At 70.1% G+C, this 19,308-nt stretch overlaps 3 protein-coding genes across 3 annotated transcripts; 1 reads left to right on the top strand and 2 right to left on the bottom strand.

Annotated features, from left to right (window-relative positions):
* Nucleotides 1–104: 104 nt before the first annotated feature.
* ERBB2 (erb-b2 receptor tyrosine kinase 2) lies at nt 105–10,518 on the bottom strand. The gene is made up of 27 exons (XM_074891991.1): nt 10,366–10,518; nt 7,458–7,609; nt 7,183–7,369; nt 6,845–6,982; nt 6,641–6,709; nt 5,845–5,957; nt 5,591–5,732; nt 5,395–5,511; nt 5,083–5,209; nt 4,908–4,981; nt 4,736–4,826; nt 4,415–4,614; nt 4,177–4,309; nt 3,975–4,065; nt 3,728–3,888; nt 3,596–3,643; nt 3,333–3,471; nt 3,120–3,242; nt 2,936–3,034; nt 2,662–2,847; nt 2,426–2,581; nt 2,260–2,335; nt 2,018–2,164; nt 1,827–1,924; nt 1,581–1,751; nt 1,138–1,411; nt 105–1,050 (listed from the first exon to the last, which is right to left on the bottom strand). Exons 1-27 carry the CDS (start codon nt 10,451–10,453, stop codon nt 707–709), a joined length of 3,744 nt encoding a protein of 1,247 aa, XP_074748092.1. The 5' UTR covers nt 10,454–10,518; the 3' UTR covers nt 105–706.
* A 1,439-nt stretch (nt 10,519–11,957) lies between these two features.
* PGAP3 (post-GPI attachment to proteins phospholipase 3) lies at nt 11,958–15,821 on the top strand. The gene is made up of 8 exons (XM_074892135.1): nt 11,958–12,203; nt 13,147–13,244; nt 13,317–13,469; nt 13,873–13,935; nt 14,091–14,152; nt 14,252–14,388; nt 14,490–14,694; nt 15,134–15,821. The coding sequence occupies exons 1-8, from the start codon at nt 12,002–12,004 to the stop codon at nt 15,195–15,197; spliced, it is 984 nt and encodes a 327-aa protein (XP_074748236.1). The 5' UTR covers nt 11,958–12,001; the 3' UTR covers nt 15,198–15,821.
* Nucleotides 15,822–16,085: 264 nt separating this feature from the next.
* Nucleotides 16,086–19,271, bottom strand: PNMT (phenylethanolamine N-methyltransferase). The gene is made up of 3 exons (XM_074892141.1): nt 17,770–19,271; nt 17,318–17,525; nt 16,086–16,649 (listed from the first exon to the last, which is right to left on the bottom strand). The coding sequence occupies exons 1-3, from the start codon at nt 17,921–17,923 to the stop codon at nt 16,214–16,216; spliced, it is 798 nt and encodes a 265-aa protein (XP_074748242.1). The 5' UTR covers nt 17,924–19,271; the 3' UTR covers nt 16,086–16,213.
* Nucleotides 19,272–19,308: the final 37 nt, after the last annotated feature.

Below are 19,308 nucleotides of genomic sequence, written 5' to 3'. Positions count from 1 at the left end.
ATTGGGTCCTGCCTGCCCTGCCCTTGGTCGGTGGCCAGGCAGGAGCAGGTTTGCACCCTCCTGGTCCCTGGGAGATGGAGGTGGAACCACACAGACAAAGGGAGTAGAAAAAAACCAAACCAATGTACAATTATCAAATATACATCTCGGTGCGATAGAGTCGGCTTCAAAAGAATCCAGGAGGAGCCGGGACGTGAGCCCGGCCTCCGCCTGCTCTCAGTGCAAGTCCGTGTGTCCGGGAGGAGGGTGGCGACGGCCACGGGCTGAGCTGGACCCGGACAGCCCCGGCGAGGTGGTGGGTGGCAGAGGAGCCTTCGGGGTGACGGTGGCCAAGGGTGCTTCTCTGGGCCATGCTGGGGCCGAGCTCCCCGGGCTGCTCCCGGTCGCAGTCTGAGCACCGTCCGGCTCAGCGCGGTGTGGGTCACCCCCACCAGTGCCCAGCTCTGAGGGGGGGGCCCCAGAGCAGCACCTAGCATGAAGGGTGACCCCCTTCTCCATCCCCACACGTGCTGCCGTGCTGTCCCACAGCGTCCTGGGCTCTCCCAGCCCTCCGTGGCCGGTGTCACCCCGCGGCGTTAGCCTGGTTGCCCCCGGGCAAAGGGGGTGGCCGCCAGCCCCATGGCTGCGGCTGGCCGCGTGCTGTCCCTCCCCAAGCTGCCTCAGCGAAGTTGGGGCGGGGGGGGGTGTCTCTTTCCGTGGCCTGGCCCTACACGGCCGCATCGTCGGGGCCGGCCAGGCCGAGGTACTCAGGGTTCTCAGCCGTGGGCGTTGTGCTGGGGCCACCCTCGGGGCTGCCGGCCTTGGGGGGCTCCTGGTTCCAGTAGTAGGGGTTGTCGAAGGCCTGGCTGAAGGGGCTGGGGGCGGGCAGGCCGGGGGGTGCCAGGTACTCGGGGTTCTCCACAGCATGGCCGAAGGGCCCCGGGAAGGGGTGCTTGGCTTCCTTGATGAGCCCATTTTTGCCCTGGTGGCCCTTGGGCTTATCCGGCGGGGATGGGGGTGCACGGGGATGCCGGGGTGGGGACAGCCGCTCCCCGGCTTGATTCACGTACTCTGCAGGGACAAGAGATGGGTTAAGGGGCCCCCGTGGCCCGGCGAGGTGATGGGGGGGGTGGGGGGTCCCTTCCGTCCCGTCTGTACCTGGCATGGTGGGGTGGGGGGCCGGGGCAGTGAAGCCCTCAGGGTCCAGGCCCTCGCTCTCCTCAGCCGCCGGCGCGGTGGGATCCTCGCTGTACCGCGGCAGGGTGCCAGGCTCCCGCCCCGCCGGGCTCTGCAGGGCCACCTTGGCCCCCCCAGCCCCCTCTGGCCCCTCCACCACGGGGCCCTCCGGCCCCTCCGCCAGGCCCGGGCTGGGGAAGGGGAAGGCGGCCAAGCCCTCACCCTCCTCCGCGTCGGCCGGGGTCTCCGCCGTGCTCTGGGCGCAGGAGAGGGCATGGAGTCAGAGACAGGTGTTTTGCACCCCACATCCCCCCCTGCCCCCCCGAGACGTGGCTGCAGCCTTGCCTGGCCCCGGCTCACCCCACGTCTCTGCTAGGGAAGTGGGGCTCCCGCCTGGCCCCCCCACACCCCCCCAGCCCACCTACCCGCGTGGAGGAGATGCGGCTGCGGTAGGTGGTGGAGGTCTCGGCGCTGAAGAAGCCCTGGTGAGGGACCAGGTACTCCTCGGCGTCCACCAGATCGTCCATGTCCTCCTCCTCGAGCAGGGCGCGGTAGAAGGTGCTGTCGATGGAGCCGGGCAGCCCCGCCATGTCGTTCTGGGGGCAAGGGCAGGGCTCAGCACCCAAACTGGGGTGCTGGTGGGGGGAGAGGACCCCCGGGGACCCACGTACCTGGATAACCACAAAGCGTTGGGGGTCTCGGGCCATGCGGGAGAACTCGGTGACCAGCTCCCGAAATTTGGGCCGGCACTCGGAGTCGATCATCCAGCCTGGGGGCAGAGGCAGGTGCTGTCAGGGCCAGGAGCGAAGGGCCAGCACGACACCCCGTCCCCCGCGCCGCAGCCTCGTCCCCCTCCCCGTACATTTCACCATGATCATGTAGACGTCGATGGTGCAGATGGGCGGCTGCGGCAGCCTCTCGCCCTTCTCCAGCAGGTCGGGGATCTCCCGGGCAGGGATCCCGTCATACGGCTTCGCCCCGAAGGTCATCAGCTCCCAAACAGTGACACCTGGGGGGGGGGGGGGGGGGGACACACACAGGGATGGGGGTGAGCGGTACCCCGCGCCTCCCCCCGAGCCTGGGGACGGGGCCGCCCCGACGTACCGTAGCTCCAGACGTCGCTCTGGTGCGTGAAGCGCCGGCGCAGGATGGACTCCAGCGCCATCCACTTGATGGGGACCTGGGAGGGGGGAGGACGGAGAGGTGATGAGCAGGGCAGAGGGGCTGCTGGCTGTCCCCGAGGGGGAGCACCGTGGTCCCCACGCCCCACCTTGCCGCCGTCAGCGTGGTACTCGGTCTCGTCGATGTCGAGCAGCCGGGCCAGCCCGAAATCGGTGATCTTGACGTGGTTGGGGCTCTTGACCAGGACGTTGCGAGCGGCCAGGTCCCGGTGCACCAGCCGCACCTCCTCCAGGTAGCTCATCCCCTGGCAGCACCACGTGTCAGGATGGCCCCAACCCCTCCGTGTCCCCCCTCAAAGTCCCTCCCAGTCCCCCCACGTCCTACCTTGGCGATCTGCACACACCAGTTGAGCAGGTCCTGGGAGCCGATGCGGTCCTTGTTCTCCCGCACGTAGTCCAGGAGGCAGCCGTAGGGCATCAGCTGCGTCACCAGCTGCACCGTGGAGGTCAGGCAGATGCCCAGCAGCCGGGACACATAGGGGCTGCCCACCCCCGCCATCACGTAGGCCTCCTGCAGATAGGGTTGGGGGGGGGGGTGATGATCAGGCTCGGGGAGGGGGGGGTCTGTCACCAGCACCGCTCGCCCCCGGCACACTCACGTCCAGGATCTCCTTGTTGGCTTTGGGCGACGTGTTCTCCCGCAGGACCTTGATGGCCACCGGGATCTTGACGCTCTCCCCGTCGGGGATCCAGATGCCCTGAAAGGGAGCAGGGGACATGGGTGAGGGGGTGCAGAGCGGGGAGGGTCCCAGCCCGCCGGTGGCACCCCCTCACACCCCTCACCTTATAAACGGTGCCGAAAGCACCAGAGCCCAAGACTTTCACTTTCTTGAGCTCCGTCTCCTTCAGGATCCGCATCTGGGCCTGGTTGGGGAGGGCCCCGCTGGGCGTCAGCGGCTCCACCAGCTGCGGGGTACAGACGGGTGAGGGGGGTGGGTTCCTGGGGGTCTGTGTGTGTCCCCTCCTGCCCCATCCAGGGGGTCCCAGTCCCCCCACCTCGGTCTCCTGGAGCAGGCGCCGCATGGTGTGCTTCCGCTCCTGCTGCCGCCGGCGCTTGACGCAGACGACGGTGATGAGCAGGAGGACGATGACCAGCAGAGCCCCCACCACGCCAGCGATGATGGACGTCACCTGGCTGCAGGGACAGGGCGGGGAGATGGTGACGGGGTGGAGGGGTCCCAGCTGGAGGAGCTCCCCCATCCCCGCCGGCACCCAGAGGGGTGGGGGGTCAGGGTGGCCCCGGGCACCCGCACTTGTACCTTGGCTTCTGGTCCACGGGGCAGCCGTCCTCATCCCGGATCGTGCACCTGGGGGACACAGTGTCAGCAGCCCGCCCCCCCGACCCCCTGCCCGTGCCCAGATACGCCCCCCCACCCCCCTCCCCGACTCACGAGTGGGTGCAGTTGGTGGGGCAGAGCTGGCAGACGCCGTCTTCATCCGGGTATTTCCAGATGGGCACGAAGGAGGCGTCTGCCTTCACCCCGCTGGGGCAGCGCCGCACACACTGCTGCGCGTCCTTGTAATGGGCACAAGCCACGCACTGGTCCGCCTCCTGCGGGGCGGGGGGGGCAAGGTGTGAGGAACCCAGGTGTCTGGGGTGACCCCCCCCACCCCCCGCCACGTCCCCCCCATCCTCACGGAGCCGAAGCAGGTCTCGGTGCCGTTCTGGGGCTGGCACTCGGGGTGGCAGGGCAGGCACCGCGTCCCATTGGCGTGCTCCCGGATGGCTCTGCAGGGCGAAGGGGCTGTGAGGGTGGGGTGTAGGGAAGAGGGGTCCCCCTCTGCAGCGATGTGGGGGGGTGGGGGGGTCTGTCTGCTGTCCCCAAGACTTGCCGCTCACCCATCCAGGAGGTTGCAGGAGGCGACGCACTCCTGGCCGCGCAGGAACCGCTCGCAGGTGACGCACTGGGTGGGGCCGGGGCCCCAGCAGTGCCCGTGGGCGCAGAGGTGGAAGCAGACCAGCCCCTCGCTCTCTGCAGGGGGAAAACCATCAACAATGAGGTGGGGGGGGGGTTGGTTCACCAGCTCTCCCCCCCAGCCCCGTGTCCCCCCCTCCTTCCACCACGGGTGCCGCTTACCGCACTGCTCGGGGGGTTTGTTGTGGGTCTGGAAGAGGCGCTGGCGGGGGTTGCGGAAGATGCTGCCCCAAGGCACCTTCTGGAGGAAGCAGAGCTGGGGGTTGTGGTGGACGAGCACCATCCCGCTGCTGATCTCCTGCAGAGCCCGGAGCCCCAGCGCCCGCACCGCCAGGTCCCGCAGCGTCAGCGAGTAGGCGCCGCTGCCGAGACAGCGCTGGGTGAGTGCGTGCGGACCCCCCCGCCCCCCCCAACACACCCCCCGTGTCCCCCTATCGTCCCCCCCCAACATGTCCCCATCCCCGTGTCCCCGTCCCCGCTCACTTGTGCAGCACGCGGCCCCGGATGACCCGCAGGTTTTGGAAGACGCCCAGGTCCTCCAAGCCGGACGGCCAAGCGGCGATGTAGAGGAAACCTGTGGGGAGTTGAGTGTCACCACCCTGTGCCCCCGCCCTCACATCCGAAGCCCCCAGCCCCCAGCTCCCCCCGCTCTCACCTGTCAGCTCCTCCAGGCTCTCGAAGATCCGCAGCAGTTTGGGGTCCAGGGGCGGCGTGTTGGTGCTGGGGTCCCTGCCAGGGATGGGAGGGAAGTTGAGGAGGGGCGGGGGGGGAGGTCCTGGTGGGGGTCCCCACGGCCACCCGTGGGCTCAAGGCGTGGACGAGGCACTTACCCGGCGAAGGTCTCGGGCAGGAAGGCCAAGCTGCCGAAGATCTTGGTGCAGCCGGCGAAGTGCTGGATGTTGGAGGCGTTGACGGCGCGGACGCCCTTGAGGAAATCCACTCCCAGCCCGTAGCACACTGCGGGGGGGGGGACAGCAGGGCTGGGGACCCCCGCTCCCTCCAAAGCACTCACTCCTCCTGCCCCATCGACCACGGAGGGACCACCCCACCAGGACATAGCCAGCACCCCACATGCTCCCCCTGGGGTCCCCACAGCCCCCCGCAGGGCACCACCCCCCCACCCCCCCCCCGAGGCTGCTCACCCTCCGGGCAGGGTTTGCTGCACTTCTCACACTTCTGGATGTTGTTGACCGTGACCTCCTGGCTGTTCTGGGGGCACACGAGGGTGCAGGACCCCACCTCCGTTGCGAGGTAGTTATCTGGGGGGGGCAGAGGGCAGGTCAGGGCTGCGTCAGCTCAGCACCGAGCCCCCCCCACCACCGCCGGCGCGGTGCTCACAGGGACACTGGCTGACGCAGCTGGCGCCGAAGGTGTAACGCCCGTCGCGGTTGGGCACCGACTCGAAGGTGTCCGAGTTGTAGATGACGAGGGGGGGACAGTGCAGCTCGCAGATCCCGCTCCGGTTGAAGTTCAAGCACGCCTGGAGCCAGGGGAGGGGAGGACACACGCACACGGCTGGCGTGAGACTCCAGCATCCCCCCCCCCTTTCCCGGGGCTCCCCCCCGTGCTGCCCCCCCATCCCTGGAGCGCACCAGGCAGTCGGAGTGCTTGGGGCCGGTGCAGCCGGCGGCGCACTGCTCGTGGCAGCAATCCGTCGGCTTCGTGCCCTTGCAGCGCGGGCAGCCGTGGCAGATGCTGTTGGTCACTGAGGGGGGGGGACAGAGTGACACGGTGGGGACAGAGACCCCGATGACTCCCCCGCAAAGGGGATGTGGGGGTCCCCAGGATGACGAGCTGGGGGGTAGGAGCATTCCCAGGGCAGGGATCTGGTGGGGAGGGGGGGGCACAGGGGTGGGGATTTGGGTGCCAAGTAGAGGCAGTGGGGCAGGGATCTGTGGGGGTGAGTGGGGAGCCCCAGGGTCTGGATTTGGGGGTGTAAGCAGAGGTCCCCAGGGCACGGATTTTAGGGGTCTCTGGAGCAGGGATGTGGGTGCCAAGTAGGGATCAAAGGGGCAGGGATTTGGGGGGACAAGGCGGGGGGTCTCCAGAGCAGAGATTTGGGGGGGGCAGGTGGGGGTCTCCAGAGCAGAGATTTGGGAGTGCAGGTGGGGGTCTTCAGAGCAAGGATTTGGGAGTGCAGGTGGGGGTCTTCAGAGCAGGGATTCTGGGGAGCACATGGGGAATGGGGGACCAAGCAGAAGATCCAGGGGGGTCTCTGGGGTCAGGATTTAGGTGTCAAGTAGGGGTCAGCGGAGCAGGGACATGTGATGGGGGGGGGGCAGGTGATCCCCAGGGATTTTGGAGGACCCCACAGGGCAGGGGCTTTGGGGGTCCCGGGGGGGGGGGGGGGGGGGGGCGGGCAGAGCTGACTGCAGCCCCTGTACTCACGCGTCTGGCAGTCCTGTGGCCCCTCGCCCCAGCAGTGCCCCTCGGCACACAGCGCCCGGCAGTCGGGACCTGCGCCGGGGCGGGGGGGAGAAGCTGTGAGCGGGTGATGCCATGGAAGGGGAGAGGGGCTGGCAACCCCCAGACCCCTTCCTTGGGTTAAACCCCCCCCCCCAATGCAGCCCAGCCCGGGGTGCCAGTGCTCACAGCTGCGGCTGCGGGTGGTCTCCACCCGGGTCTCGCCGCGGAGCTCGTTGTGCCGGTGGAAGATGTCGGACCAGAGGATGGTCTCCTGGAAGCAGAGCTGGGGGTTCCTCTCGATGCGTACCCCTCCCTTCAGGATCTCTGTGCCAGGACAGGTGAGGGGGGCGGATCAGCACAGGGATGGTGGGGTGGGGGGGGTCCTGCAGCCCCATGGGGACTCCCAGCCCCAGGACAATTGGGGACCAGCAGCCCTGCGCACCCACCCCAAGCAGGACCCGGCAGCTCCCAGCCCCAGGAGCAGCAACTCGCAGCCCCCAGCACCCCAGGGAGGGGTCCCTGACCTGTGAGGTGCCTCATGCCGAGCTGGCGCAGCCCCGGCGTGCCGGCGGGGCCGGCGTTGCCCACCACGGCCAAGGCGTAACGCTCCTGGAAGAGCTGCGTCCCGCGGATGATGCGCAGGCTCTGCAGCTCCAGCCGGCTCACTTGGTTCTCGGCGATCAGCACGTAGCCCTGCACCTCCTTGATGTCCTGGGGATGGGGGGACGGGGGTGAGGGGATGGTCAAACCCTTGCCATGCCCCCCCGCGGGTGTTCCCCCCCACCGCCCCGCTGCTCACCTTGAGGAAGGCGGTGTCGGCGTCGGGGGGCAGGTAGGTGAGCTCCAGGTTGCCCTGCACCACCTGGCAGCCCTGGTAGAGGTGCCGCAGGGTCTCGTAGTGGCTCTCGGGGCTGGAGGGACGCAGCAGCTTCATGTCGGTCCCCGTGCAGACTGCGGGGACGGAGCGGGGGCTCAGCGGGTCCCCTCGCCCGACCCGGCCTCGCCCCCGCGGGAAACCGAGTCGGTGGCGGCACCGGCCTCCGCAGGAAACGCTGCGGATCCGGCGGCGGCCGTTTATCTCCGGGGCTGCTCCCAACAGCTTCCGATGGGCTTCCTGGATCGTCGCTCCCCCGGCTCCCGCCCCAGCACGCGGCAAAGCTGCTCCCGCTTTGGCACCCGGCTCCGGCCCCGCACGAGGGACAGCCGGGGGCCGACGTCACCCCGTGCCTGCGGTGGGCGTTGGGTGCTGCCAGGGGCCAGGCTGGGACCCACAGACCCGGCCATGCCGGGGGGCCGGAGCGGGGGCCGTGGGCAGGAATGCTCTGCCCACGCCGGCGGGGGGGCCACGCCAAGACAAGACCCGATTGTTGAGCGGCGACGGCTGCCGGAGCCCGGCAGGCCCCATCCCTCGGGGGGCTGCTGGCCGTGGAGGGGGGGGGAACCATCCCCGGGGGCATCGGGGTGGGTGGGGGGTGCAGGGTGGGGGGCACGGGAGCCCGCCCTGGGCCCCGGGCCGGGTGGGTGAGTCACGGCCGCGGGTGGCACGGGGCCCCCAGCCGCCCGCTCCCGGCAGGAACCGCCTTTTCAGGTCGGGCGTGTTTGGGGAGCAGCGGTGACGCAGGGCTGGCGGGCACGGCCCAGCCCCGGCGCGCCCGCGGCCCCCGGCGCCCCGCCACCATGCCGGGACGACCCCCCCCCCCCCCCACACACACACACCAGACCCCCAGCCCGGCTCTGACACCCACCCCAGCGCAGCTCCGGCGGCCACTCTGGCACAGCCCCAGCGTCGGCCTTGGTGCCACCAACCCTGAGCCGCCACCATCCCCTCCCCAGGCGTGGGGACACTGAGGCGCAGGGGGGGTCGGGCAGCCGTGCCCTCTGCCCAGGGCAGGGGTTTGGTGTCCCAGTCCCCGGCTGGAGGGGGCTGCCGGCTGCGCTGCGGCTGAGTGACAACCGCCGGTGCCGGCAGCTGCCTGCACGGCCTCATGGCCGGGGGACCAGGCTGGCAGCCGCCTCCTCTGCCTGCGCCAGGACCGCTGAGCTGCCGAGACCCCCTGAGCGTGGCCAGGGAGGGGAAAACACCCCAAATTCGGGGTTCAGCTCTCAGCCCACCGCTGTGGCCTCGGGAGGAAATCGCGCCAGCGCGGCGGGCGGCCAAAGCTCAAGGTCTGCCCTCCACCTGCCCCGCGGCGTGGGCAGAGGATGCCGCAGGCTTTCCCGGGGCGAAGGGCAAGCGGGACGGGCGAGCGGTGGCAGGGCCAGATCCTGGCAGGATCCTGGCTCTGGCCCCTGGGCTTCGGCCCTGCCTGCTCCTCCGGGTCCCTGGGAAGGACAATCCCTGATCCATCCTGGCTGGCTCGCTCCTGCGGGCAGTGCCACCACGGATCACCCCATCTGCCTGCAGGTGGCCAACAAAGCCCATGGCCACGTGCCCACGGGGCTGCCCCGGCGCTGGCGCTCCCCAAACTGGGGCTGCTGGGTCACCCCCTCCCAGCCAGCACGCGGATCCAGCCCCAGGGACGGGGTTGGGGCTGTGGGGACACACCGGTGTGTCCCCAGCCTGGAGCTCCCCCACCACAGACCCTCTGAGCCGTGGGGTTCCGGGGGCAGAGGGCACCCAGCGGGTCCCCATGATGCTGCCCCACGACCCCGCACCGGCTCAGCCCCACTGGGCATTTGCTTCCCAAACGCCCCCCCCCCGGCCCTGGTGCTGGACCTGCCCCCCATCACGGGGCTGCATGGAGGCAGCGGGAGGGCTGCTGATGGCCACCCTGGGGCCACCAGCCTTGTCCCTGTCGCCTGCCAGCCCCGTCCCAGGCCTCGGGCCAGGCAGGGCTCCTGTCCAGGCTGCTCCTGCTCCCTCCCCGGCCGCTCTCCCGGGCTGGGCAGGGTGCGGCACGTCGAGAATGTGGATGGGAGCGACGGGGACGCACCCACCCACCCACCCACCCGCTCCGTGGGGCACCGCGCCTGCCCCAGCACCCCGCGGCTCCCTGCCCTGCACCCCAAAGCCTCCCCCTGGCTACGGGAAGGGAACCTCGGGAAGTTGGGGGTCCCGTCCCCTGCCCCCGGTCCCCGCTTCCCCGGGCGTTACCGGAGCTCCGGGAGCGGCTGCAGCCGGGGGCGAGGGGCCGGGGGGGGGTGGTCTGCGCTCGGGGCAGCACTGCGTCCCCCCAAACTCCTCCCGGGGCAGCGGACCCGGGGCTCGTCCCGCTCGGGGTGGGGGGGCCGGGGCGCAGCGAGCAGGGCAGCCCAGTCCGGCCCAGCGCCTCCCAGTCCAGCCCAGTCCGGCCCCCAGCCCCTGCGGGGGGATCGCGGCGCGGGGCCGCCGGGGACGCGCTGCCCGCGGCGGGGAGAACCGGGGAGAGGGGGACCGAGGGGGCACCGGGGTGGGGGGACCGGGAAGGGACTGAGGGGGACGGTCCCATCACTTTCAACCGAGCAGCCCCCGGGCTCACCGGACCCCGCAGCCCGGTGCCCCCCGGTCGTCCCCCCGCTCCCTTCACGGTTCCCCCTCGGTGTGTGTGTCCCCCCCCCGCCGCCCCGGTGCCGGTCGCTCCCGTGCAAAACTTTGCGCAAAGTCCCGCCGCCGAGGGGACGCTCCCGCGGGCCGGTGTCCTCCCGGGTCCCGGTGTCCTCCCGGTTCCTGGTGTGTGTCCCCCACCGCCCCCCTCGGTGTCCCACGGTCCCGGTCCGGTCGGACCCACCTTCGGCGGCGGCGGCGCGACAGAGGGCGGCGAGCAGGAGCCCGGCGAGCAGGAGCCCGGCGCAGAGGCAGCCTCCGGCGGGGATCATGGTGCTCAGCGCGGGCCGCGGCCCATGGCCCCGCCGGCCGCTCCGGGAAAGTTTGCGGTGCGGAGCCGCCGCCTCCCGCCGCTCCCGGGCTCCGCCTCGCGGGGCCGCGCCGCACTCCCGGTCCCGGCCCCGGGCGAGGGCGCGCCGCCCCCCCTCCCCTCCTCCTGTGCTCGCTCCCGCCGCCCTCGCCCCCCCGCCCCCTCCATCCCCCGGGAGCACCGGGGACCCCCCACTCTTGCTCCGGAGCTGGGGGCTGCCCCGGCTCCAGCGCAGCCCGCTCGGTGCGGGCCCCCCCGAGCCGCCCCCTTGTCCCGGGGTCCCGCTGCGGCCTCGGGGGAGACTGCACCGGCTGCAGGGACGGGGGTGCGGAGGCTTTGCCTGGGGGTCGCCCGGCTGGGGGGGGTGGCGACCTCCATCCTCTCCCCTGCCCGGCTGGGGCTGTGACTGTCACCGATGTAGGGGAAGGGGGACGGGAATGACGCTCCCGGGTCTGGGGACAAGGGGGGAGAGTCCCGGGGGTGGGGGGGACAATTCTGCCGCCCAGGGATGGTCTTGGGGTACAAGGACAGTTCTGGGGTACAGGGACAGTGAGAGCCCAGCAGCATCCGGTGGGTCCCCAGTGAGGTGGCCCAGAGCTGGCATTTGTCCCCCACCCTGGGCACAAGCCACTGTTGCACCTTCATCCGCTGCCCTGGGTGCAGAGGGGAGAACTGGGACACGAGGCCCCTCCCGAGAGCATCGCAGCCCGCGATGGGGACCCTGCACACGCCCAGCACCATCCGGACCCCCCAGCCAGGCCACCACGGGCAGGAGTGGCCATGCTGGGGGGGGTCTGGGATGGGATCCCCACATGGGGCTGGTTCTCCCCACCATGTCCCCATCAAATGCCCCATCCTGTGCTTCCACATGTGCCACCGTGGCCACCCACAGCCCCCAAGAAAGGAGTCAGGACCCAGCTGGGCTGGGGATGGAGCCCCCCGTGCTGGGGGGCCAGGACCCCCGTCTGCCCACGGGTGATGGCTCCGTAGGGAGGGGAGCGGGAAACCAGCCCATCGCTGCCACCCCACGCCAGGATGGCGGCCAGCCCGGGGAAGGCCCAGGGAGGCCGGGGCCAGCCCGTCCCCCCATCCCCAGCCATTGGCACCCTGCGGGTGGTGGGTGGCCACCTCGGGGTCCTCGCCCCACAGTCCCCACCCAAGGGTCCCGCATGGCCGCGGCCTGCGTGGCCCACCCCGAGGCAGAGGCAGACCAGGCTGTGCTGCCGCCGGGCCCTGGCCTGGCCCCGAGCCCCCCCAAACCTCGGGGGTCCCCACACAGCCCCCCCGGGGCCCGGCAGCCCCCCACGACACGCTGTGCACGGGTGGGGGAATATATCCCATGAGCCTCTACGGAGGGTGCCGGCGGGAGGGGGATATATCCCATGAGCCTCCCGCCCTGGGGGATGTATCCCATCATCCCCGCGGCCGGCGGAGGCGCTATATCCCATGATGCCCCGCGCCGCCCTACTTCCGGGGTGGGCCGGAAGTGGCGGAGCCGGGCCGGGCGGCGATGGCGGCCGGCGGCGCGGCGCGGGCCGCGCTGCTGCTGCTGCTGCTGGGGGCAGTGGCGGCGCCGGGCCCGGCCCGGGCCTCGCAGGGGGACCGGGAGCCGCTGTACCGCGAGTGCCTGGGCCGCTGCGAGCGGCAGAACTGCTCGGGGGCGGCGCTGCGGCACTTCCGCGCCCGCCAGCCGCTCTATATGGGCCTGACAGGTACCGCCCCCCTCCCGCGCCCATTGGCTGCCGGGCCGGGCAGGCCCCGCCCCTGGAGGCCGTGCGGAGGCCACGCCCCTCCCAGAGGCCACGCCCCCCACCGGGTGTTTGGGAGGGCGGGGCCGGGGCGTGGTACCGGACTGGGAGGCACTGGGCTAGAGTGGGGCTGGATTGGGGAGCACTGGGCTGTCCTAATGCCGGGCTGGGCCCTACTGGGAGGCACTGGGTCCAGCTGCGGCCGGGCTGGGGGGTGCTGGGCTGTACTGGGAGGCACTGGGCCATGCTGGGGACCATTGGACCATGCTGGTTTTGGACTGGGGGTCACTGGGCTGTGTTGGGGGGCACTGGGCCATGTTGGGGATCACTGGTCCATGCTGGTTTTGGACTGGGGGTCACTGGGCTGTGCTGGGGGGGCATTAAGCCATGCTGGGGCTGTGTTGGGGGGGAACTGGGCCATGCTGGGGCTGTGTGGGGGGGCACTGGGCCATGCTGGTGGCTATTGGGCCATTCTTGAGTCATGCTGGGAGGCGCTGGGCTGTGTGGTGGGGTACTGGGCTGTGCTGGGCCATGCTGGGGGTCACTGGGCCATTCCAGAGGACACACTGAGCCATACTGGGGACCACTGGACTTTGCTGGGGGAGGTGCTGGCCTCTGTTGGGCCATTTTGGGGACTCACAGGACCATTTAGGGGGACACTGGGCCATACTGGGGATTGGTGGGCCACCACGCTGGCAGCCACTTGGGGAAGGCCCCGGTGCCCTGCCCGCGCCCAGCACAATGGGGGGTCCCCAGCCACTCAGCCCCCCCTCACCCGAGTCCTGGCACTCCCAGCGCCCATCGTGGTCTGACCATGCTGCTTGATGGTCCATACTGGGAGGGAGGGACTGGGATGGACTGGGATGGACTCAGTGGCCAGGGCAGGGGCTCGTCTCCCCGGCTGCAGGCTGGACCTGCCGCGACGACTGCAAGTACGAGTGCATGTGGCTGACGGTGCGGCTCTACGTCCAGGGCGGGCACAGGGTGCCCCAGTTCCACGGCAAGGTGAGCACTGGGGGGGCTGGTTCGGGGGCAGGGTCCCCCCGCACCCTCTGACGCTGCCGTTTTCCCTCGCAGTGGCCCTTCTCGCGGTTCCTGTTCTTCCAGGAGCCGGCCTCCGCCTTCGCCTCCTTCCTCAACGGCCTGGCCAGCTTCGTCATGCTGCTGCGCTACAAAGCCACCGTCCCCCCCGCCTCCCCCATGTACCCCACCTGCGTCGCCTTTGCCTGGGTGAGCCCCCCCCCCCCCTTTCCCCTCCCCGAGGGGGGCTGTGCTGCACCCCACATCCTCACTGCTCTGTCTGGGGGTCTTCTTGCAGCCCCCAGGGTCTCTCCTTGTTGCAGGGACCACCCCCAGGGTGACGGGGTGGCTTTGGGGGGGCACAGCCAGCGCTGGCAGCGATTCCCGGGTGTCCTGTGCCGGAGCGCGGGGTCTCAGGGGCTTTTCAATAACCAGCCAACGGGCGCCTCCGCATGCGATTTTCAGGGTGCTCGTCCTCCCTAACGAGGCTGACGAGCCGCTATGGGGGGACTGTGACCCAGCTGGGGAGCTGGCACTTAGCTGGCAGCAGGGGCCACTTGGCTTCTTCCCCCCCCAGTTCAGGTTGCCGCCTCTCACGCCGCCTCTCCCGCAGGTCTCCTTAAACGCCTGGTTCTGGTCCACCGTTTTCCACACGAGGGACACGGCTGTGACAGAGGTGAGTGGCACCCCCAGAGCTGGGGTGACTGCGGGGTTGTCACCGCTTGTCCCCAAACCTGTGCTGGGGTCCTGGCATCGCGCCCTGCTCACAGCGGGGGGGTCCCTGGCCCCCCTCAAGCTGCCAGCACGGCTCACGCAGCCCCGATCCCGCAGAAACTGGACTATTTCTGCGCTTCGGCCGTCGTCCTGCACTCCGTGTACCTGTGCTGCGTCAGGTGAGCCCCCGCCAGCGCCAGGGGGGCACTGGGGACGCCGGTGGTGGCCGGTCCCCGAGGCCGTGAGGGCCCCCATCCTCCTCCTCCTCACCCACCCAGGACGCTGGGGCTGCAGCGACCAGCCTTAATCAGCATCTTCAGGGCCTTCCTCCTCCTCTTCCTCGCCTGCCACATCTCCTACCTGACCCTCGTCCGCTTCGACTACGGCTACAACATGGCTGCTAACGCGGCGATCGGTGAGGCTGGGCCCGGGGGAATTGGGGGGGGGATGCCGTGCCCACGGGTGGGTGCTCCCCATTCCCTATGCTCCCCCCTGCCAAAAAAAATTTCTCCCCAGGGCTCCTCAACCTGGCGTGGTGGCTGCGGTGGTGCCTGCGGAACCGCCCGCGCCTGCCCCACGTCTGGAAGTGCGCGGCCGTGGTGCTGCTGCTGCAGGCGCTGGCGCTGCTGGAGCTCCTCGATTTCCCCCCCATTTTCTGGGTGCTGGACGCCCACGCGCTCTGGCACATCGGCACCATCCCCCTCAACGTCCTCTTCTACAGGTCAGTGCCCTCCTCCCTTCCCTGGCACCCCCCCTTCTCTTGATATATGGGTGCTGAGCACCCTGATCTTGTCCACAGGGTGCTGGGTGCTCGCCCTCTCTTGAAACTGGGGTTCTGTGGGGGGTGCTGGGAGTCCCACCCTTGAAACTGAGGTGTCAGGGACCCCACTCTTGTCCACAGGGTGCTGGGTGCCCCCCTCTTGAAATTGGGGTGCACAGTGCCCCCCCTCTTGAAATCAGGGTGCTGGGGGCCCCCCCTTCTTGCCCGTGGGGTGCTAGAGGGACCCCGCTGCTGCTGCCCGGGAGTCCTGGGGTGGGGCTGCGCTCAACGAGGGGTTCAGGGCTCCACCGCTCCCCCCACCTTCCCCCCAGCACTGACAGCTAGAGGGGGCCCCCCTGGCCCCCCCGCAGCCCCCACCTTTCCCCCCCCCTCTCTACAGTTTCCTGGTGGACGACAGCCTCTACCTCCTCAAGGCCAACTCCGACCTCTTCAAAGCGGACTAGAGCTGCCGAGGAGGGGGGCAGAACCGCGGCCCTTCGTGCCCCCCCTCCCCCGGGGGTCCTACCCTGTGCCTAGCAAACCCCCGGCCCCCCCCCCGGCCCCAGGCTCCTTCCCCCAGTTGCCTTCTGAGGTTTGCTTTTCTCCCCACGCACCCCCACACCCCCCATCTCCCCTCCCTGGGGTGCAGGGGGGCCGGCCCCCCCCCCCCGCTATCGGTTGCACAGGGGCCAACAACAGCTGAGCCCCCCCCGCCGGGGCCCCCCCCGGCCCGGTGCTGAGCCAGGGGCCCTCCCTGCCGTGAGCCCGGCAGCCGCGAGGTGGCAACGGCTGCTGGGGCCCGCGGTGCTGCGGGGGGGTGGGGGGACGGGGAGGGGGAAACGGCGGGGGGGGGCCTGTGTGTGCACGGTGAAGGCGGCGGGGGTGGGGCCTTGCTCGGACCTGCTGGGTGGCTTGTGCAGGGGGGTGTCGTGTGTGGGGCTGGAGCGGTGCCTTGAGGCTGGGGGTGCCCCCCCCCGGCTTCTGTCAGAGGGGCTGTGCCCCCCCCAGGGGATGTGCCCCCCCCCCCCCACCCCACCCTCCTTACCTGAGTGTGTTGTGGGATGTGAATAAAACTGAGTTTAACCTGGGCTGTGCCTGGCTCTTGCCCATACCCCCTCCCTGCCCCCCCCTCCAGCTCTGTGCCCCCCCCCAGCCTCACCTTGCACCCTGTGTCTGCTCTGTGCCCCCATTCCTGCCCCCCCCGCAGCGTGCCCCTTGCTGTCACCCGCCCTGTCCTGACCCCCCCATCCCAGCCTCCCCTCTGTGTCCCCCCACCATGTCCCTGCCCGCCCCCCCCAGGATCTATGGGTGCCCCCTCCCCACCCCCCCCCGCCATCCCTGCAGCGCCAGGCTGGGCCGTGCAGCTCGGGCTTTATTGGGGGGAGCGCGGGGAGCCCCGGGGCTGGAGCGATGGGGTGTCGGGGGGGCTAAAATCCAACTTTTGTGGGGCGATGGGTGGGGTGGGGTGATTTGGGGTCCCTCAAGCTTCCAGCGGCTTCTGCGCGTGGGCGAAGAAGACGCCGTCGACGTCGTCCACGCCGGTGCGCAGCGCGGGGGGCATGGCGTAGGAGCGGAGGGCGCGGAGGGCGAAGCCGGCGCCGGCCAGCGCCGCGCGGACGTCGTCCTCGGCCAGCGGCACCACGGGCAGGCGGGCGGCCCCCGCTAGGTAGAAAGATTCCCCCAGCGCCCCCAAAAGTAAAAGGTGACCCCCCGGGCGCAGGAGGGAACCCACGTGCGCCAGCGCCCGGGCGAAGGCGGCGCGGTCGGGGCTGACGGCCTCCAGGCAGAAGGCCGAGAGCAGCGCGTCGGCCGGGGGGTGCAGGGGGGTGCCCAGCGGCTGCGGGCGGTGCACGTCGATGGGCAGGATCCGCCGCAGCCGGGCCCGCAGCCGCCGCTCCTTCTCCTGCCAGGGCTCCCTGCGGGGAGCGGGGGGGGCGTCAGAGAGGGAGGGGGGGATCCCCTGGGGAACGGGCTGGGCGATGGGATCCTGCAGGGATCAACCCAGAACCTGCGGGGATGGGATCCCCCACGGATCAACCCAGCGTCTACAGGGAGACAGGGATGGGATCCCCCAGGGATCAGCCTGGAATCTATGGGGGTGTGGGACTGGGATCCCCCAGGGAGCAGCCCAGCACCCACGGGGATACAGGGATGGGATTCTGCAGGGATCAACCCAGCATCTACGGGGATATGGGGCTGGGATCCCACAGGGATCAGCCCAGCACCCACAGGGATACAGGAACGGGATCCCCCAGGGATCAGCCCAATGCCCATGGGGATACGGGGATTGGATCCTGCAGGGATCAGCTCAGCACCCACGGGAATATGGGGATGGGATCACCCAGGGATCAACCCAGCATCTACAGGGAGACAGGGATGGGATCCCCCAGGGATCAGCCTGACACCCATGGGGATACAGGGATGGGATCCTGCAGGGATCAGCCCAGCACCCACAGAGAGGCGGGGCTGTGATCCCATGGGATTTGGGGACACGATCCTGCAGGGACCAGCCCAGCACCACCCACCAGCATGGGGGCACCCACCACCTGGGGGGCCGTGTCCCCCCTGTCCCCCGCAGCCCTACCCGCGTCCCTCGATCTTGCAGACGTGGCGGATGAAGGGGCTCCAGTCGAAGGTGCCGGGCTCCCCCCGCACCCAGCGCCCCAGCTCCTCCCGGTTCACCGCCAGGTAGTCGGTGGCCACGATCTCCTCGAAGTGGTCGCAGGCGCTCAGCAGCTGGTAGATGGTGGGACCCGAGCCCACGTCGATCAGCGTGTGCCCGCGGATCTCACCTGGGGGGGGAGGACATGGAGGGGGGGGGGGGTCCCACACCGAGCTGAGCACCAGAGGGGGAGTGGGGACAACTGGGGAGGGGGTCCCACCCTGGGAGGGGGCTGGGGAGCTGGGAGATGGATGGGGAGCCGGCAGGGTGGGTGCTGAGCTGCTCTCCCACCCTGTGCCTCAGTTTCCCCACCCTGCTGTGAGGCGGGGGGGGGGTGGGGTGGGTGGGGAAGGGGCTTCCCCGTGGCCCCTCACCGCTGGCGAAGGTCTCGGCCAGACATCGCAGCTTCCAGGGCACCACGAACTCCTCGGAGGAGAAGTCGGCGCGGGGGGGCAGGTAGTTGTTCTGCAGGTAGGCGCGGGGGTCGAAGTGCTCGTAGCCCTCCCGGAGGGCGGCCAGGCTGCTCATGGCGAGGGGTTGTGGCGATGGCAGCCGCCTCCCCCCCCCCCAAAACCTGCCTTATATCCCCAGCTGGGCTGGGGGGGGGCAGCGTGAGCGATGGCTGCGCGCGGGCGGGGGTGACGGCCGCCATCCATCGTGGCTAACCAGGTTAGTGCCAGCGCCGCAGGGCCGGGGGCCGTGGCCGGGCGCCAGCGTGGCCGGATCCAGCCCTGCGCTGAGCGATAGCGCTCGGCTGTCCCCCCGGAGCTGGGGGGTGGGGGGGCAGGAGCCAGGAATTGTGGGGCCAGGCCCTGCGCCCTGAAACTTTTGGTCCCCCCAAGGTGTGGGTGTCCTCGCTGTGACACCCCCCCCACCCCGTTTCCTTGTGCTGCCCCAGAACAGGGGCTGCCCCTGAGTGTCCTGTGGGATGGGGTGGGGAAAGGGATGGGATGGGATGGGAATGGGATGGGAATGGGATGGGGATGGGATGGGGATGGAATGGGGACGGGATGGGATGGAGTGGGAATGGGATTGGTGATGGGAATTGGGATGGGATGGGCATGGAAAGGAGATGGAATGGGAATGGGAATTGGGATAGGATGGGATAGGATGGGGATGGAAAGGGGATGGAATGGGAAGGGGAATGGGGACAGGATGGGATGGGATGGAGCAGGAAGGGGATTAGTGATGGGGATGGGATGCAGATAGGATGGAAAGGGGATGGGGATGGGAATGGGGATGGAAAGGCGAAAGGGATGGGATGGGAAGGGGAAAAGGATGGGATGGGATGGGGTGGGATGGGGTGGGAAGGGAATGGGATGGAGATGGGGGAAAAATGGGGCTGGGATGGCGATTGGGCTGGGGATTGGTCCTGTCTGAGCGCTCCCTGACGCCTCCATCACCAGTGAGCTGAGCGTGCTGGACCTCAGCCACCAGGAGCTGACACCATCAACCCTGCCAGCTCCCAGTACTCCCAGTGCACTCAGCACCCTGGGGTAAGGGATGGGACTTGCTTATGGGTCTGGGGAGAGGGACTGGGGGGGGCTTTAAACATCCTGAATCCTGTCTGTGCGGGAGCTGCGGGTGGACAAAGGTGACGGGGCTGGGAGAAAGGGGCTGGGATGGGGCCGGGCCGGGCACAGGGAGGGGACAGGGACTGGCGGTGGCCCAGGGACAGCAGGATCCGGCCGGGTGGGAACAGCTAATCTGGGCTCTGGCGCTGGGGCCATCCCAGACCCTGGCACCGGCTGGGCTGGCGATGGGGGGGGTGGGGGGCAGTTATATAAGCTGAAGGTTACCCCCTCCCGCAAGCCCCCACCCAAAACCCGGGAGCCTGCAGGACGCCGGGTCCCTCCAGCAAGGGGCTGTGCCTCAGTTTCCCCCATTCCCCAGCAGGGTCCCTCCCCCCATAA

This window comes from Strix uralensis, chromosome 22 (genome assembly GCF_047716275.1).
Source record: "Strix uralensis isolate ZFMK-TIS-50842 chromosome 22, bStrUra1, whole genome shotgun sequence".
Lineage (NCBI taxonomy): Eukaryota > Metazoa > Chordata > Aves > Strigiformes > Strigidae > Strix > Strix uralensis.
Note: the sequence above shows the minus strand (reverse complement) of the source record. Positions and strands in the feature narration are given on the sequence as shown.

Coding starts and splice junctions, on each gene's coding strand:
- PNMT (XM_074892141.1), bottom strand. CDS start 17,923: ATGAGCAGCCTGGCCGCCCTCCGGGAGGGCTACGAGCACTTCGACCCC. Junction 17,526..17,769: donor GGCCGAGACCTTCGCCAGCG/GTGAGGGGCCAC, acceptor CTCCCCCCCCAG/GTGAGATCCGCGGGCACACG. Junction 16,650..17,317: donor TGCAAGATCGAGGGACGCGG/GTAGGGCTGCGG, acceptor CGCTCCCCGCAG/GGAGCCCTGGCAGGAGAAGG.
- PGAP3 (XM_074892135.1), top strand. CDS start 12,002: ATGGCGGCCGGCGGCGCGGCGCGGGCCGCGCTGCTGCTGCTGCTGCTG. Junction 12,204..13,146: donor GCTCTATATGGGCCTGACAG/GTACCGCCCCCC, acceptor CCCCGGCTGCAG/GCTGGACCTGCCGCGACGAC. Junction 13,470..13,872: donor CCTGCGTCGCCTTTGCCTGG/GTGAGCCCCCCC, acceptor CCTCTCCCGCAG/GTCTCCTTAAACGCCTGGTT.
- ERBB2 (XM_074891991.1), bottom strand. CDS start 10,453: ATGATCCCCGCCGGAGGCTGCCTCTGCGCCGGGCTCCTGCTCGCCGGG. Junction 4,310..4,414: donor CAAACCCCCCGAGCAGTGCG/GTAAGCGGCACC, acceptor TTCCCCCTGCAG/AGAGCGAGGGGCTGGTCTGC. Junction 3,889..3,974: donor CCGAGACCTGCTTCGGCTCC/GTGAGGATGGGG, acceptor CCCGCCCCGCAG/GAGGCGGACCAGTGCGTGGC.